This window comes from Hippocampus guttulatus, chromosome 6 (assembly GCF_054856545.1).
Source record: "Hippocampus guttulatus isolate MCC_2025c chromosome 6, RoL_Hgut_1.0, whole genome shotgun sequence".
NCBI classification, from domain to species: Eukaryota; Metazoa; Chordata; class Actinopteri; order Syngnathiformes; family Syngnathidae; genus Hippocampus; species Hippocampus guttulatus.
Window position 1 is genome coordinate 24,405,539 of NC_141266.1, and position 18,793 is coordinate 24,424,331.

The window sequence follows — 18,793 nt, forward strand, 5'->3', positions numbered from 1 at the left end:
AGCAGCATCATCACATCAAGTATTTCCACTCGCAATTTAATAGTGAAAGAGCTAGATGATATGTAGGTTTTAATTAATCCAAGCGCCCCCCCCACACACACACACAAATACACGCACACTCAATAGACATTGAAAACAGATTGCATAAATGCTTGAACCATGAGCTGCACAATGCGAGCACTTTGCCTCATGAACTATTTATGAGCCGCACATAAACATTTATAGCTGGTGGAGATTTTGTGTCAATACATTCATTGCGTTGATTGCACATTGCATGATGTGAAACGAATACTCCTTCACCGAATATTTGACCTCCCTTCGGGGTGTGACATCATGAGTGGACTTGCACAAAAGGGATCCACGAGAGGAGCTGCATGTCAGAGTTATTGAGTACCTGATGTTGAGGTTTGCTCGGGTTCAGGGAAGGGCAACTGTTGGTCCGCACAAACACTCTGAGTCACCAATTTGCTGATTTTTCAATACATTTTTGGTTTGGGGTTGTTGCTGTTTTTTTTTTTTTGCTTGTTTGTTTGTTTTTAATGTTTGATTTTTTTCCCCTCGCCATTGCATTTCAATGAGCATCAATGACGTGGATTTTCACTCTTCAGGTGCCATCCCTGTCCATATCCCACTGTATAGTTTCAAGTTGTAATACCACCATTCACCATTAGATGGCAGACATTGTTTAGTTGCATTTATACTGCCTTAAACAACAACATGAGCAGGCCTAATCATTTTACTTCATGTTGCTGCTGTTCGGCCGTTTTGTGCCGAATGTTTTTTTTTTTTTGGGGGGGGGGGCTTTATGCACAAGAGTTTGAGCATTCAAACTCTTTGTTGTTGAAGGCTGATGCTTTAACACATCCGCTGAAAAATGTTTTATGAAAAATGAAATCTATTAAAATTGTGATGTGCACTGGTTTAATAAAAACAGCCATATGCTCATATTTGAAAATGTTTTTGTCATACATCTAGTTAAGAGGTTTGTCGTCCTATGTTTATCCCCTCCAGTAGCGCCGTTGAAAATTTTTGACCGCCATCATTTAAGTTGCCCATCCCCGGTCTAGTTTGACTCCATACATAAGCCACTTCTCTAAAACGTTCTGATCAAAACGAACACAAAGTCACTGTATAATTGATCTGGCTACATTTGTGTTTCTTCTTCGGGTATTCATTTGACACACAATAAAAGGCATTCATTCACCCTGCTCACCTTAACATAAGAGCTGTTGAACAAACTGTCGTTTGCATGCGGCTGACCTGACGTTGCCGCGTTCCTACCCTTCATTAAACCTTTATAAAAACATTTTTTTAAAGTTAAAAATCGTAAAAAGCAAACGCCCAGATATGATTGATTCACAACCCCTAAATTCTTGTCCCTGGTGTTATAAAACATTCTAACACACACATACACATTGAAAGATGCCGATATTACCAACTCATGATCGAATGAGACCTAATACGACGGCTGTTTAAATGAGTTTGCCTTTACAATGACAATAACAAACGTGAGAGGATTTCATTCCACACTATGGTTGTTGTTGTTGTTGTGACGGTTGCAGAAGTGCACTGAGCTGTTTGGAAACATTTTACCGTCCTTGCGTCAGAATGATGCGGCGTCAACGTTTTGTTATTACCACATCAAAACTTATCCTTGTATACGACACAGCACCTGGATCGGATCTCAATGCGTCGAGCAGATGCACCTAATGAAGAGTCCAGAGTGCGCGCCTGAATTCATCCCACATGAACTAGCAATTATCGAAGACTTACTGTACATACGGTCTCAAAAAAACCATCCACGACCGCACCCCCGACAACACAAAGGTGCAAGGAGTTCACAGGCAAACGGCCAAAATGTAAACCTTTGCCCACCTTCAGGTCGCCGACCCCATAAAAGATGCGTTCGCCCTCCTTGTCCGTGACCTTGGCCAGGGTGAGATGGTAGCGCGGGTTGTAGGAGTCCCTGTGGAGCAGGCCCTCGCTCCTGTAGGCTTCCTGCAGGCCGCCGTTGAGCTGCTGGAGCTGAAGCTGAGGCTGGGGGCTCAGGTACAGCACCCTGCCGTTGAAATGCTTCAGCTTGACGGGAAAGCTGACGGCCACCGGGGGGTTGCGGTCCAAGTGGGCAAAGCGTCGAAAGATCTCCACGGCGGCCTCCACTTCGGCGGGGCCCCGCAGCACCAGCAGGCACAGGGTGACGTGCAGGCTGGCCGAGGCCTGCCAGTGAGGGGCGGACGACGGGAGAAGGGCGCTGACCTCTTCCTGGAGTTGCTGGAAAGAGGCCAGGATGGCGGGAGTGTTGGCCCGGAACGTGATGAAGTGGGTGGGTTTCTTTTTAGGGGGACGACGACCGCGGTTCTCTTCGATCTGCTTGAGAGATTCGGGGGCATGAAAATGGGAAACAATGCCATGACAGCTGGAATGACTCGCTACACAGGTCACATGACGCTGTATCTCTCAAAGAGTACAAAGAGCAAACAAAATTGGGGCTTTTCATGTTTCATGAAACAACGAGATGGAAAGTACTGAACTTATCAAGACGCTACCTGTAGACGTAAATATAGAGAATAGACATATGCAGCACATAAAAAAAAGAAAAAGCTGAATGACCAACCGAAACGAATCATTTTGCAATTGAGTGTGACAATTTAGAGTGTTGAATGAATTTCAAATGCATGTTTTGTGGGAGAAAACTAAGAAAACCCACCTGAGAAAAGCCAGAGGTCGCAATCGAACCCAGAACCTCTCGAATGTGGCCAATAGGCCATCGTGGTGCCACTCCAGGAATATCACATCAAAGTAATAAACACGTACACCATCTGAGCGGCGTTTTAGCTGAAGCGCAAGTGGCGACCGCACCCGTGTGTTCACGTGGACAACACGCCCAGCGATTAATGAGGGGGGGGGGGGGCATCTTTTAGACTGAGCAAAGCCCACTACGAGATACAAGGAGGTCAACGGTATTACCTACCACATCATTCTGGCCGTCAAAACTTTCTTTCCATTCATTTGTGTCTCCATCTATCAAACACTGTCCTCCTTTATCTGTCGAGGCCTTTGCGCTAAAAAGTAGAACAGAACATCAGATAAGTCAAGAGAGCCTCTCCGGGTGTGCAAGCCTTCACAATTCGGAGCAGAGCGAGGCGAGGCGCTCGTTACATAACAAGAGCTTGACGTCTTGGCTGTTCCTGCACTTCCAGCTGGAGGAGGATTTCTGAATGCAGTTCATGGTCCAAGTAAAATAGGAGCGACAATCTTTTTTCCTACCTTCAACATTCTGGTTGTTTTGCAAATTGCATAACATCCCCAATCAAATGAGAAACTGTGTGTGTGTGTATGTGTGTGTGCTGTTTCACAAAAGTGAAAATTCATTGAGTGACTTTAACTTGGCGCTCTTCGCAAGAGAACGTGCCATGAGGAGAAGGGAGCTGGATGGAATTTGTCATCTATTTTCAGAGTGGATGAAAAGCAGACCTAATTGGAGCCTCCTCCTCCGCAACGCTTGTCGACGCCTGACCGGCTTCCGCTGACTCAGAGGTGCGAGCGTTCATCTCACTGCGCTTGTCGTCCTGCAGATGCGTGTTCTCAGTGTCGGTACACTCCATTCTCTGGCCGAGATCATCAGGTAGTTGCGCTCTTGCTGTTTTCGGGTGATACAAAGTCACTTTCACTTTCACTTGTTGCTCTTGGTCATCAGACCGTGTGCACCCCCCCCCCCCAAAAAAAAGGTTTAAAAAATGATGGCAATGGGGTATTTACTCTTTGTAAGTGTACCAATACAGGTTCCACCAGTCCTCGCTTACCTCTGACTTCCTCTTCCCCTCCAAAGGGGGGAGCCAAAGACTGACCGGTGGAGCCAAACACCCTGTCGGTCCTGCTGTGGCGGTCCCAGACGCGATGCCCTCTGTAGGTGAAGTACTGGATCCTGTGTCTGGGCAGGGCCAGCTCCGTGGCGTAGTCGCAGTCACATGGGTTGGTGTCCCAGTTAAAATCACAGAAGGGGCGCTCCAGCACGCCAAGGAAACGGTCCACATAGCCCACAAGGAATTGGGACGCGTCCACCGAGGGGTCCCAGAGGATCCGAGAGATCACGTCGTCCGCTGTCCGCATGCGAGGCTTTTTATTGACGTCTGAGGGGACAACGGGATTACCGAGATGGCATTGAGATTGGAGAGAATCTCAACACGGTGCAAAGCTTGAAGGAAACATCCAATCAAAGTGACCTTTTGTCTCATTTTCTTTCGCTTTTGCCGTTTTGTTTCTGTTGGTTTTCTGCTTCTTTTGTACTTCTTCATCAGGTTTGTCCTCCTGCTCAGGAAGAATTGCGTCTGCTCTAGCTACCGCTGGGTCACTACAAAGGACGCAAACAAAATCAAGATCAGTGTCTAAACACGCAGCTCAGTGCAAAATCTTGCATTCAGTTGTTTTGAATACATTGAACACATTCATTTATCCGCTCCAAGCTCTGTGTGTCTTTTCTCTCTGTCACAACCTTGTGAAAATAAAACTACACCACCATTAGGTACGCCTGACGATATCCTTGAAAGTTGAGAAAGTACCTGCAAACTAAATATACCCTCTAAATTTGATCCGCCACAGAGAGGTTGTGAACAAGGCAGTCAAATTTGAATGATTTAAAACGAAACAATTCATCAAGTATATAAATTGATGTTCTTAGTCATCAAAACTCACGCCTTTGGCTCTGCTGCGAATAGGTGAAACCACAGCCCGTGTCAATAGATCAGTTCAACGCCTTCAGCGGCTTGAATTGACAGTATGTCATCAGGTTCTCGGAAGACTTTCCACCCGGCTAGCTTGCAAGCTAAGGGGCTTCTGGGGTTCCTCTTGGCCAGCAGACGAGCGCTGATCTTGTCCGTGGCTTCTCCTCCTCGCTTGGGAATTTCAAACGCTTCTTTTTGAAAATAGTGGCATCCAGGGAAGATGCATTTTCAAGCTATACCCGTAGTTCACCGACTAACTGCTCGCTGAGGTGGACTGAATCAGACAAGCAACATCTCTCAACTCCTAAATTGGTGGATTTTGCTTTCAAGGTACTGCTCTACTGTAATAGTTTGCAAAATTCTTTGCATGGCGCTTAAAGACTCGCATCAGAAGCTCGGTGATCAAAGGAGACTTGACAAGGCGGGGTAATTGAAGTTGCCCTGAAAGTTGGAAAGGAAACCAAATTACAATCGGAAATCTTACACTGAGGTGCTGGTTACTTCGCAGATCAGCCGGGTTGAGCTGTGAGCCATATGACATCTGACACCAAAGTGACACTTTCCCTCCAGGAAGAACGGGCACACGTCGACTCCTTTTTCATCTGTCAGAGCTGTACGAGGAGAGACGGCGCAGAGGTCAACAGGCTTGTCGCGATGTCTGCTGTATATTGATTCTCTCAACAATTACAAGTACCACCATCGTGACCACCATCAAAATAGAGTACCATAGTGGACATAGGCAGAGGTTTTATTCCTAAAATGCCCCTTCATCGTGATTGTAAGCCATTGCAGCGTTACGTATAATTGAAATATTAACGCTTTACTTAAATACAAAAAAATTAAAATAAAAATGGAGTAAAGGCATGATTACATTGAAATATGCTGAAAAAAATATTGAGTAAAAAATCATATGGGAAAAAAAACAAAAAATCATCTTTCCTGAAGCTTTCGCTCTCTGGTTTTCATGTGGGTTAGGCAAAATCCCACTCAAATGGCTGGGTTCAAACAGAAGGTGCTAAGTTTTGTATCAAATACGAACCTAACAAAGAAAGGAATTGGGCTGACTATTGCTATACTGTTGCAGGGGATTGGTACAAAGCCTGGTGAATGATGTGCTCTTTGACGTCACTATCAGCCAAGTGACATGACACTGGAAACAATTACAGTACATAGCGCATAAATCCTGGAAAACAACTTCCAGAGAAAAAGTGAACATGACCCACGACCGGAAAACATTTTTTGAAGGGTGAAAGGTTTGTCGAACTTCTCAGTCTATGATACACTGTCAAGTTATTCTGCCTAAAATGAGGAGACGTCTGGGGTGGGGGTTTTTTTGTTTTAAATTAAGCCTAGTCAGACAAGCACAGACTGATACAGAGTGACACTCATGGTATCTCAACAGACGAGACTCCTGATTCACTTCCAAATTCCAGCCAGCAGTCCCAACAACGCGCACGGAAAAAGGTTGCTGTGATCCATGCCTGTTTGCCTGAGGTATTGCCAGCACAAAAAAATGACATGTTCAATTGTCATAACAGTAAAGTAGTTTAGTATGAAAATATGTTTTCGAGACTTCAATATATGCCATCATATATGAAGCCATAAAGAACACTAGTATCCAAAAAAAAGTACAAACATTTTGTGACTGTACCTCAGTAGAATTTGCAGGTCTCCCAATTGTACTTAAGTATTCATTTTTGGGATGATTTTTTTCCACTTTATTTATCTTCATGTTGTTTTGCTTTTTTTCTTTCTATTTTGTGTGCTGAAGTCTAACAAAACGGGTATCGTATGGAGTGGAAATCCATTTTCAAGTTTGTATTTTTTTTACTTCAGTAAATAGTTCACTCAGCGCTTCTACTTTCATCATAGCATTTTTTCCCCACAAATATCTGTATTCTACCTAGCGTGGGAGTACTTTTCCCCACATCTAAAGAATGTCCCTGAATGAAACGTATTATTACTTTACCTGTTTTGGCATTGTCTGTGTCTGCTGGACCTTCTGCTCTGCTTGCGTCTCTTTGTACAGCAGCATTCTTTGTGCGTGAGGAAGTTCCTGTACATTCTGACGCCATGTTGTCCATTTAAAAGATAAGACTTAGTTAAAATGCCGACTCACTGTCTTTAACTTGTTTCGTTATACAGCCGCCCACGCTGAAACTGACACACCTCACGCTAAATACAACGCAGTGGAAAACGCGGAAGTGGCATGAAACAAAACAGGCCTATACGCTAATTAATAAGTCTTAAAATACACAATAATATCGTCGAGGAAGCGCTTTGAGTTTTAAAGACAAACATAAAATAATGTTTTCGCTCCATTACTAACCTTTTCGAAGCAGTTTCGCCTAAACTCAACCTTGACCCCAAGATGGTCATACCATGGGGGATTCTGGGTAATGTAGTAGTCTTTTCTTTCGGTCGAAAAGGAGCGTTATAAACGTGGTGTAAAACACAATTTTCAATCAAACAACAACGAGAGTAGACTGCAGTCTGAAATTATAATATGTGATTAGCACTCGTAACAATTGAAGAAAAAAAATGGGGAAAACGCAAACACGTGTTTTCGAGTTCGAGCGCGTGACTCTGTGTCACTCATATGACGTCATGCTAGCGCTACAAAACAGCACGGAGGTAAACACAATAGAAGCTCGTGCGGCTGCAGGCAATAAACCCATATTTTTGGGTTGGACCCAGGCAAAATGTTAATTTTTGTGCGACCTGTTTAGGGGAAACGGCGAATAATGGATGTACTTTTATAAAGCTGGCTCAAGTAAACTTCCCTCTATCGACGGTAAGGCAAGCTGTCAATATTGTGGTAACAACCCTGTCATGCACCCATGCTCATTTTAATTTTCAATTGAATTGTCCTGAAACAGTGATGTTTCCTCTCCGTTTAGATGAACGCGCTGGTGGCTCTCTGTCATTTTTGTGAACTCCATGGACCGCGTACACTGTTCTGCACCGAGGCTTTGCACCCTCCGTCCCCGTCACCTTCCTCCCTGGCAGGCGTTGAAGTGCCCGGGGACAGAGATGTTGACCGGGACGGTGAAGGACTCACCATGAGGGCCAACAGTTCGGCAACACAAAGGGGAGAAATGTGTGAGGTGAGCTCACTCAGGGGCGGGGGTTTAGCTGGTTTGGTTTGTTTATTGAACATAAAACACATATACAGTAATAATTTGACAGAAAATAAGGTAGATAAAAAAAGAAAGAAATCAATCTTCATACAACACAGTTATTATGTTCAAGGGAGTAGGAAGAAGTAAAAAACTTATCTAGTCCTACCCCGTTATGTGATTGTATCTAATAAATCATTTTTATATCAATCAGAAAAGAAAAAAGTAAGAAGAAAGAAGTCTCCATTAAGGCTCATACTTTACCCTTAACCGTGATATTTTTACAACTTTTGGTTTGTATCGGGATTATATACTTCCACACCCTGACACTCTTGTGTCAATTTTCTCTTGTATTCATAATGGATATTTATATACCTTTCTCTATTTATCAACTTAGTTCTGATTTATCATTATATTTAATGTTTTGAATTTATCATTGTAACTCTGATTGATGTAGGTTGTTTGTACTATTTTTTTGAATTTGTTTTTGAACTCAGCAAGCGATTTACTCATTTTCAGGTCCGTTTCGAGATTATTCCACAGATTAACACCTTTGATAGATACACTTCTTTGCTTGATGTTTGTTCTTGTTTTGAGTTTTTTGAATAAGTTGGTACCTCTTAAATCATAGCTGCTTTCTCGAATTTCGAAAAACTTCTGAATGTTTTGGCAGAGCAGGTTATTGTGTGCTTTGTACATTAATTGGGCGATTTTAAAGTCAACCAGGTCATAAAATTTCATCGTATTTAATTTGATAAATAGTGGATTTGTGGGTTCCGTATATTTTGATCTATTAATAATTCGAATTGCTTTTTTTTTGTAGGTTGAGAATAGGGAGTGTGTTTGTTTTGCAGGCATTTCCCCATATTTCCACACAGTAGGTCATATATGGTAATAATAATGAAGTGTATAATGTGTACAAAGATCTCTTATTTAGCACTTCCTTGGTTTTGTAGAGGATCCCTACGGTTTTGGCTATTTTTCTTTTTACGTTATCGATATGTGGCTTCCAACATAGTTTTGAGTCTATTACTAATCCGAGAAACTTGGTTTCATACGCTCTTTCTATCTCAATTGAGTTTACCATAATTTTAGCTTGGTGTTTGATTGGTCTTGTGCCAAAAACAATTAACTTCGATTTTTTCAGGTTAAGTGACAATTTATTTCTGTCGAACCAGTTTTTTAATTTGTTTAATTCGTTTTCTACGGTTTTCAGGAGCTGTTTCAGATTTATTCCAGAACAGTAGAAAGTTGTATCATCAGCAAATAGGACACATTTAAATTGTTTTGAGACCTTGCAGATATCATTTATATATAAGATGAATAGTTTTGGACCAAGCACTGACCCCTGAGGAACTCCGTGAGTGATTTTTAGTTGATTCGTTTTTTTATTGTTGAGTTGCACGTACTGATATCTGTTTTCTAAATAACTTTTTATCCATTTATAAGCTACACCTCTAATGCCATATCTTTCTAGTTTTTTCAATAATATACTGTGATCTATTGTGTCAAAAGCTTTTTTTAGATCTAGGAAAACCCCAACAGTAAATTCTTTGTTGTCTATATTAGTGGCTAATGCTTCCACAAACTCCATAACTGCCATTGAGGTGGTCCGTTTTTCCCTGAAGCCATATTGATTCTCACTTAACAGCGCATGCTTTTGTATAAAGCTATCAAGTCTGCGAGAAAATAGTTTTTCTAATATTTTTGAAAATTGTGGTAGTAGTGATATTGGTCTATAATTTGTAAACCGATGTCTTTCTCCACTTTTATAGATTGGAATAACTTTAGCAATTTTCATTTTTGATGGAAAGATACCAGCTTTGAATGACAGGTTGCATATGTGCGTGAAAGGTCGCACTACATATTCTATAATCTGCTTTATTATTGTCATGTCAATATTAAAGCAATCAGTTGACTTTTTATTTTTAAAAGTTTTTATAATATTTGATACTTCTTCTTGTTTTACAGCAGTAAGGAACATCGTGGAGGAGTTTTTTTCTACATATCTATCTATTTCAAACAAGTTTGTTGGATCAGGAATTTGTTTTGCTAGGTTACTGCCGATGTTGACAAAATACTCATTAAATTCAGTTGCTATTTCTGCAGTTTTTTCCAAAATAGTATTTTTGCCTTTGATAAAATACTCTGGATAATACATTTTTTTAGGACTATTTCTGATTACTTGGTTAAGTATCTTCCATATTTCTTGTGTGTTACTTTTATTCTGCTCTAATAGTGCATGATAATGATCTCTTTTACTGGTTCTTATAATATTTACTAGTTTATTTTTATAGGTCTTATATATTTTTTCTGCTTCTTCAGTTCTCAATTTTAAAAACAATTTATATAAATGGTTTTTCTTTTTACATGCGTTTTCTATGCCTTTCGTTATCCATGGCTTACTTGGGTCTTTATACTTTTTGGAGACTTTAGTTAATGGAAAATGTTTATCATATAAAGAGATTATGGTAGACTGAAATACTTCAAACGCTGTATTTGGGTCTTCGTTTGAGTAGACCTCGGTCCAGTTTTGTTTTTCTAGGTCTTGCTTAAAGGCGTCGGTGGAGCGTTGGGTTCTTAGTCTTATTTCTGTTATGTGAGTTGTTGACTTAGCTTTTCTATCAAAATAATGATGAAAAACTGCAAAAACAGGTAGGTGGTCACTTATGTCATTAATGAGAAGTCCACTTTCCATTTTATGGTCAATCTTATTTATAAATATGTTATCTATTAATGTGGCCGTGTCAACTGTTATTCTGCTAGGTTTCAGGATTACTGGGAAAAAGCTGTTGCTGTACATAGTATTTATGAAGTCGGTTGTTTTTTTGTGTCCATTTGGGTTTAATAAGTCAATGTTAAAGTCACCACATATTATTCGTGTTTTCTTATCGTTGTTGTAACTGAGCATATCTGTTAGTTTTTTATTGAATGTGTCAATACATGATCCTGGTGTCCTATAGATGCAACTTATGATGATATTTGATGCCTTTTTATTATGTATTTCAATGGTTAGACATTCCATTAGGTTTTCTATTGTGTTTGTCAATCTCTCGATTTTACTGCATTTAAGTGCTTTGTCTACATATATTGCAACCCCCCCTCCTTTTTTGTTTTCCCTATTAGTTGCAAACATTTCATAACCTTCTATTTCCATTTCAGTTGTTTTATCTTCATCAAGCCAAGTTTCTGATATGGCAATTATTTTAAATTTATTGAATTTAGTCAGGTATTCTTTGATTTTTGTGAAGTTTTTATAGAGACTTCTACTGTTTAAGTGTATTACTGAAAGTGCATTTTCCAATTTTATATTAGTGTTGAATTGTTCATCCAGGTAATAGTCAGAGTTTGTTACCCTTTGTTTGTTCTGGAAGAAGTTGTTGTCTGGGTCCAAATTGTTCTCGGGATCGAATGGCTTATAGTCAATATCTTCAAAGGGTTGGAAGTCCAGCTCACCCTTCCTGACGGATATTAAAAAAGATTTTAAGTCAATTTGAGATGTAAACATAACCCCGAGTGACATTAAGAGATTGCGATGACAAGTTTAAATAGAGTATTAATTTATAAGCAGTTTATACATCAAAAATAAGTCACTTGCATTGCAGAGATTGTCATGTTCTTAGTAAGGGTTTACCATGACTGCCTTTCAGCAAAACGTGATAGCTGCCGTGACTGTGTTACTTCCGCAACGCCGACACCACCGCCTCTCTGTGATTGTAGCTACTCTGTCATGTGTCTCACAGTGTTCCTCTTCCCCGTTGCTTCACAGGGATGTCGCTCCCTCCCTGCATCCCACCCAGGCTTCATGAGCATCGACGACGAGACGGGCATTCGCTTTGTGAGCCACCAGCATCCCAGAGAGCCGCAGCTCTTCAGCGTCGTGCGCCAGGCTTGCGTACGCAGCCTCAGCTGTGAGGTAACTGGTGACGTATGTCTACTTGTGTGTGTGAGTCACACATCTCATGCACCCCTACGCCAAACGTTCACCTCTGTTTGTCCTCAAGCGTCCTCGTTCATTTTATTTCCAAGGTGTGCCCCGGGCGCGAAGGGCCAATTTTCTTTGGGGACGAGCAACACGGTTTTGTGTTCTCGCACACGTTCTTCATTAAGGATAGCCTCGCCAGAGGCTTCCAGCGCTGGTACAGCATAGTCATGGTGGCCATGGACCGCATTTACCTCATTAACTCCTGGCCTTTTCTGCTACGCCACCTCCGACTGACCATACAGAGTCTGCAAAGCACCGCCCTGAAGGTAAACCCGTCTTTGCTCTCTCCAGACTGTCATCACACACCGTGTTTTCACAAATGCTCATTAGGGGCATTCGTTTATTGGCTGCAAAAGTATCTCAGGTCGAACAACTTTCTCCGGAATCACATTGAATCTAGTGATTTATATCGTTTTCCGCCGATCGGTTATTGGCCGCGAAAGTTGTCATCCCAAGGACGATGGAATGACCTCATTGTTATTTGCGCTACTCCTTCAGGTGTTTGACAACGAGCAAGGCGTTTGCCCCCAGCGAGCGGTGAGGATGAACAGCGTGTTCTCTCCCGCGGTGTTCCCGCACCAGAGGAGCGGCAACGCAGCCCGCTCCCTCACGTCTCTCACGCAGCATCCCAATCTGTGGGCCAGCCTGCACTCCTCCTTCAGCTGGTCCGTCAGCCTCGCACATCCAGCAAGGCCTTCTCCGCTGGCCGAATCACCAGCACAAACACAAAACGGCAGTTCTATTCGAAATTGCAATATTTGTTCCACGCATTTGCCTGGATTTATTGACAAGGCATTTCTCTCGGCTTCACCGCTTCCAATGAACGGCTGTGGAGGTTTGTCCAAACAGATTTCCGCCTCGACGTGCCGTGTTAATGTTATCGGCCTTCAGAAAATTGAACCCTGGCTGATGTCATTCAATCTCTATGAGCGATGGGAGTGTTGTCTTTAACAGTCCAATTTTCAATTTGTCTTCAAAGGGCCGCAGTGCTTGCCTTTTATTGATGTGAGCTTTTCTTTTTTTGTTTATTTATTTTTTCCTTTTTGTTTTGTTTTAGTCAATGAGGAACTATGTCCCAAAAAGGAACATGAACGTTCACAGATAACGGGACTCATACAAAAGGAGTTCCTCCTGAATATCCCATTTCAGGAAAGAGTTTCTAAAATCAGCTCTTGTCAAGAGCTGACCGCACACGCTTCCAGAAAGTCCGTATTCAGTGACCCGCAATTGCGCTTGTGTTTTCGTAAACGGCCAAAGCATTTTTAGAATGAGGTGTCACGTCACCATGATTGTCATCTCGCGGCTGAGCTGTGATATCATCTTGAAACTTGTGGTTATTTTTCTTCGCAGGCTGCTGAAGGCCTGCGGTAGTCGTCTTACGGAAAAACTGCTGGAAGGGGCCCCCACCGAAGACACGCTTGTGCTCATCGAGAGACAGACAGGTGCCAAACGTCCAGGAATCAATATGTTTTGCCATCAATCGTGATTCCGAGTTTTTTTCGGAAATACGGTCGATGACCATGCCTGCTTGAGCATTTGTTCGGTATCCTTCAGATGTAGTTTGAGGTCCATCTACTCAGAGGCACTTTGTCCCCACCAGAAGGCCAATTTGCGCACTAGTAGGGGGAAAAAAAAAAAAAAAACAGGAGCAAAAGCAGGCGAGACACGCAGTGCTACCCGATATTTCATGTCCGGTCTGAACCTAGCGTAATTGCACTAAATCTAAGCTAACTGCCGCCGCCGCGTCGCTTAGGAACAGAATGTACAGCGCGGGATTGCCCTCCATTGCTGAGCGACGTGTGACAAGGATTACGTCACTACTATAACGATTAGTAATAATGAAACACTCTCGTAGAGACAGATTTATCAAATCATTTTTTTTCTTCAGATCCACGTATTTGTAATTGACATGTTGACACCTGTGTTACACGTTCATGTTTTGACACCTACAAATGTTCAGATTGTATTGTTTGGATTGGATTGGATAAACTTTATTGTCAAATGTACTGTATGCGTAACATACAGCACAGATGAAATTTCTTCCCTCTCAACATAAAACAACAACATTATGCATCGTAGTGGGCGGCCATTTTATTGGACGTGGTGACGACGAACTCCCGTTACAACGTACAGATTCGTTATGCCCCATGAAGGTACGTTGTAACGAGGGTCGACTGTAGTGGGATTGTGAAGAAATGCTCACCCGGCTTGCCATAACAAGTGTGAGTCACTCGGCCTTTGTGAGCTTTTTCTGGAGAATATCACCTCTGTCGTGATAACGTGTCCTCAGTTTGCATTTGATCTGCTTGCTCCAAGAACAAGAGGAGGAACTGAGCTGCTGGGAAGGAGCCGAAGGGGGAATTTCCAAGCCCCAGGGGCACCAATTAGACAGTGAAGTGGGTCACGACGATGAGTCTCCCGGTCCGAAGTTTCGGTCACTCAGGCACTTGAGGCAGGTAAAGATGAAAACCCAAATCGGTTTGTGTTTGCGTAGCACTGCCGCATGACTCTTAGCCGTGAGCTTTTGTGAGTCACAGTCTGCTTTGCGTCGTCCACGCAGGCGCTCGGGGCCGCTGACTTCCGGCAGGTGGCGTGGCACGTGCTCATGGGAAATCAGGTCATCTGGAGAGGCGCCGAGCCCAGGCTCATCCAGTCTGCTTTCACGGTACTTAAGGTACTTAAGTGTGCGCGCCGACTACAGTGGAAGTCATTGCTTTGATTATTTTTGTGGAAGCTGATGCTGGGGGTGCGGGTGGAAACTTTCAACAACTTTCAACGAGGGGTGTCCTGATCACATTTCATCAGATTTTTTTTTTTTTTTTGCACATGACTCTGAGACACACCGATCTGTATCCAAATTGTTTTAACTACCTTCATCAATTTTTTTATTCCAATCAAGGTATTCCAAATTCACAACTTTTAGATGGCTATGAGTCAGCAGAGCGTCAAATCAAGTAAACAATACAAATATTTTAGTTTTTAATCAAGAAATCAATCCAGCCTTTTTCAGCGATTACGATCAGCTGAAAATAATCGGTTTCAGGTAACCATGGCATGATCGGACCTGTCACGTTGCATGGTGGTGGTGGACCCCAAAAAGCAGGAGCAGGGTGTACTTGAAGAAGTGTATTGATAAAACACAGAGATAACAAAATCCAAAAACAATCATAGTCCAAAGTAGCAAACAAAAATAGCAACTGAAGCCAAAACAGAACCGTGACCAAAACGTGACCGAAACAAACCTGACGGCAGCAAAGGAACAGCAAACATGACAGTAGCAAAGAGCAAACAATGACCCGACAATGAGTGTTCGGGCTGGGAGTCCTTTTAAAGCACTGATTACCTAATGACCAATAGGTGCGCAGCTGCAGGGGGAGCCCTACAGTGCCACCTGTTGGTCCCAAACCGAATCATGACAGGATCAGATCAGAAGCAAAGCAATTCCCAGAAGGTGATTGTGTTGTGAGCAAAGTTTGTTTGGAATAATCAGGTGTTTTTTTTTATGTCAGCAATAGGGGGAAAAAATGATTAAAATGGAAAATTGGATTTTTGTTAAAAAAAAAAAAAAAGTCTGCCATTTTATTTTAACGCTCAATCGGACAGACCAAATATGCGGTGCCTAATTCATACCCAAACTTCAACTGCGTCAGAAACATGTTTTAGAAAGGGTTCACTTTCAGATCCCAATGTGGAAAATTGTTTTTCAGTTGCCAAGGAGGTTGGCCAGACCATTTTATGAAAGCTTACGACTAACGGCCGAAGATAATGACTGGCGGCGGATCATAAGACAGCATTTGTTATGAACGTAGTTACTAATTCCCGCCTGTGGGTATAAGATTATTATTGAGTTACCCTTCCCCACCCTGATGTGTTCCTTGCCTCGACTTGTGTCCCTGACGTGCTTCTTCCAGAAACAAGCCAGAGCACGCAGCTGTTATCATCTCACAGTGATTTTCCTTTTTTTTTTTTTTTTCAATTTATATTTTGAAGTCAAGCACGAGAGTGGACATTGGTATTTTAAACATCACGTGTCACACACTCGCAGCCTAAATTACTCATACGAACATTAAATGTGCCGTCGGTCGTTGACAGCTACTCCCTACTAGTGATATAAAATACTCTCGCATATGAGTACACGGACCTTTCGGTGGAGATTAAGAATCTCGAATAAATGTTCTGTCTGTCTCTCTCTCCCATCAGGCGTTGCTGCCGGTAGGCTGTGTGTGTTCAATTCCCTACAGCGCTCACTATGAAGAGGCCTACAAATGCAACTTCCTGGGTCTGAGCCCAGATGTGGCCATTCCAGCCCATGTCATCTCGTCAGGTGAAACACAAGCACGCGGAGCTTCAATTCTCAGTGTCCGCACGTCATTTGGAGGCCTAAATGCGAACTGAACCGCTCACCTACATTTGACATCGAAATGTGTTTCGTGACATTTTATTTTATTTCCAGCATTCTACTCTCTTCATTTCATAGTCTTGTCGCAATGACAAGTGCAAAGGATTTCCCCCTCCCCACGTGACAGAAAGCAAGCCTTCACCCACAATGCACGCTCGCGTGTCCTTCCATGCATGTTCCGCATAAACATAATCATGGGCTAGTCAAGGGCAACTCGACTTTCATCACATAAAAAAAAGAAAAGTTTCTAATACGTGAATGTGGATTTTGGCGGAAGTATCTTCAACCATATTCGTCACGAGAGTGTTTCATTAGCCAATCGGATATCAAATTCGTGCTCACAAGGCCAGTAAGCCGGCCCTTGATGATGTTGGCTTTTTTTCTGTCCTCTGATTGGTTGGTCGGAGCAAAAACTTATTACAGCCAATTTCGACCATCAAATCCCGTCTGGAGCAGTCTGTCCACATTCGTACATTTGATAGTCACCATTTCTGGTGAATATGATGTCTTTTATTTCATGGGGGGGGGGGGGGATTTTCTCAACTACTCCAAACGATATACGTGGCATAGTTGGTGGTATTAAGAGGTGGATTAAGTCTGTTTAGTCACCACTGAAGGCCCAGGCACCAAATTCACAGCCCGCCATTGCCGCAAGTTGAACGAAAAGTCTTTCTCCTGTTTGGTCCCTGTAGAATTTTCAGTGCTGGTGGACGTCAGCTCAGAGAAAGGCTGCCCGAGCCCACCGACAGACGACAATATCTGCTCGCTTTACCAATTCAACATGAGCAGTGCCAACACCCAACCCACAGACAGAGGTGAGCATACCGTGTTGTGACGATGGGGTGTCACGTGCGCTCACAGCCGCACCCGCCGCGCGGCTATGATATCTTGCACCTAGCTGAGCAGATCGACGTGAAATTTTCTTCATCCCCGTGGAATACTGTATCGCAAAATGAGCCACCACAAAATGATGACCAAACAATCCCTCGTGAGGAGAACCAAAAAGCACATCTTTGTCTTACTCAACATTCAGAAAAATTTGAGCCCCGGCATTTTTTTTCAAATTCCAAAGACTGCCATGCGACGATGTGTGTGTGTTCCTCATCCAGGCCCGACGTTACTCAACAAACTTGAGGTGGCGCTGTCCAACGAGAATCTGTCGGTGGACGTGGTGTCCCACTGTCTGCTCTGTTTGAAGGAGGAGTGGATGAAGTGAGATACCGCCAGTTGCTTTTGACTCTGGTTCGTCCGTGTCAGCCCTCAACTCATAACGACGTGTTCCCCGCTCCCACTTACAGCAAGGTCAAAGTGCTCTTCAAATTTTCCAAAGTGGACGGGCGAGGCAGGGAGGACACCCAGAAGGTTCTGGCTCTGCTCGGCACTACGGGGCCCGGCGAGGAGGACAACGTGAGGCTGCTCAAGTTCTGGATGACGGGACTCAGCAAAACCTACAAGAGCCATCTGATGAGCGCCGTCCGGGGAGGGGAGAGGAGCCCCGGCCAGTGACGAAGACTGAAAGACTCAATGAAGTTATTGTACTGGAGAAAGGAAAGTGAAAGCAAAGAATCCTTTCACAGTTGTCACCATTTGCTTCTCTTTACAAGAATTGAATGAAGGGACACCCTGGTTTTTCCCCAAAGTGATGAGAATTTGTGCATCCGAGATTAGACTTGTGTATTTTTCTATTGGAATTGTACAAATACGTCCATTTTAATTTATTATGCTTGTTTGTTGCTTTGGTAATAAAATGATTGAACTTATGAAATTATCATGTAAAAACGTGATATTTATTATGTAAAACGTGAAAACTATCATGTTAAAAATGTGACAATTATGATCTAAAAACATGACAATTACCACGTAAAAACGTTGAAAGGTAAAAAAACGTGAACAAGTTGCCTCGCGGAGGGCTCCCCAACTTCTATTGCGACTTTGTCCCATCCTGCAGCAGGACTTTGAGGCAGGTCCTTCCGTACTACGTCCAAATGCCATGGCACTGAACCTAAAATTTCTCCTTGTCTCAGCCCAAGCATGAAGTAAAACTGAATCCAACCATTTAAATGAGCCATTCTGTTTTAAATTTTCACTAGATTAGAAGGCGATCACGTTTATCCATGAGAATGATCATTTTACAGGTTAATGTTCATGTTTTTACATGAAAGTAAATTTTTTACATAAAAATTTGGCCGTTTTTACATTGTAGTTTTCTCGATTTGACGTGATATATTTCACGTTTTTACAGGATAGGGTCGTGGCAGCAATAGGCTTCCGTAGTTTTCCATACCGGCCGTGATTGATTTTTTTTTTTGTTGTTGTTCCACAATTTGTGCCCTCTTGTGGCAAAGAAGGGACCGAAGGAGTGAAACGAAGCCTCCGTTTCACTGCCTCAGTCCCTCCCTCGGACCCCTGACCACATAAAAGAAGAAAACTAGTACAGTGGAACCTCTCCTTACGAACGTCTCTTCATACGAAAAATGCTGCTCCCACGCACTTTTTTTAAGGCCTTGCGCACACTGCAAATCAAAATAGATTTAAGCAGACACTTTGTCTGGTTCTACTTGACTCCTGG

The 18,793-nt window shown here is 42.7% G+C and overlaps 2 protein-coding genes across 5 annotated transcripts; one reads left to right on the plus strand and one right to left on the minus strand.

Annotated features, from left to right (window-relative positions):
- Positions 1–52: 52 nt before the first annotated feature.
- leng9 (leukocyte receptor cluster (LRC) member 9) lies at positions 53–7,115 on the minus strand. 3 transcript variants are annotated; one of them, XM_086114042.1, is made up of 8 exons: positions 7,051–7,115; positions 6,691–6,786; positions 5,206–5,332; positions 4,224–4,351; positions 3,804–4,130; positions 3,475–3,640; positions 2,972–3,062; positions 53–2,370 (listed from the first exon to the last, which is right to left on the minus strand). In XM_086114042.1, exons 3-8 carry the CDS (start codon positions 5,253–5,255, stop codon positions 1,759–1,761), a joined length of 1,374 nt encoding a protein of 457 aa, XP_085970168.1. In that variant the 5' UTR covers positions 5,256–5,332; positions 6,691–6,786; positions 7,051–7,115; the 3' UTR covers positions 53–1,758. The 3 variants fall into 3 exon arrangements, with proteins under 3 accessions (XP_085970168.1, XP_085970167.1, XP_085970166.1); XM_086114041.1 differs by lacking the exon at positions 7,051–7,115 and having other exon boundaries at positions 53–2,367; positions 6,691–7,043; XM_086114040.1 differs by lacking the exon at positions 7,051–7,115 and having other exon boundaries at positions 6,691–7,043.
- A 206-nt stretch (positions 7,116–7,321) lies between these two features.
- On the plus strand, positions 7,322–17,992 carry flcn (folliculin). 2 transcript variants are annotated; one of them, XM_086113874.1, is made up of 13 exons: positions 7,326–7,355; positions 7,451–7,515; positions 7,622–7,828; positions 11,610–11,768; positions 11,870–12,091; positions 12,324–12,490; positions 13,176–13,267; positions 14,142–14,281; positions 14,386–14,499; positions 16,026–16,149; positions 16,917–17,039; positions 17,334–17,436; positions 17,523–17,992. In XM_086113874.1, exons 3-13 carry the CDS (start codon positions 7,622–7,624, stop codon positions 17,728–17,730), a joined length of 1,659 nt encoding a protein of 552 aa, XP_085970000.1. In that variant the 5' UTR covers positions 7,326–7,355; positions 7,451–7,515; the 3' UTR covers positions 17,731–17,992. The 2 variants fall into 2 exon arrangements, with proteins under 2 accessions (XP_085970001.1, XP_085970000.1); XM_086113875.1 differs by having other exon boundaries at positions 7,322–7,515; positions 11,610–11,756.
- The last annotated feature ends 801 nt before the right edge of the window (positions 17,993–18,793 follow it).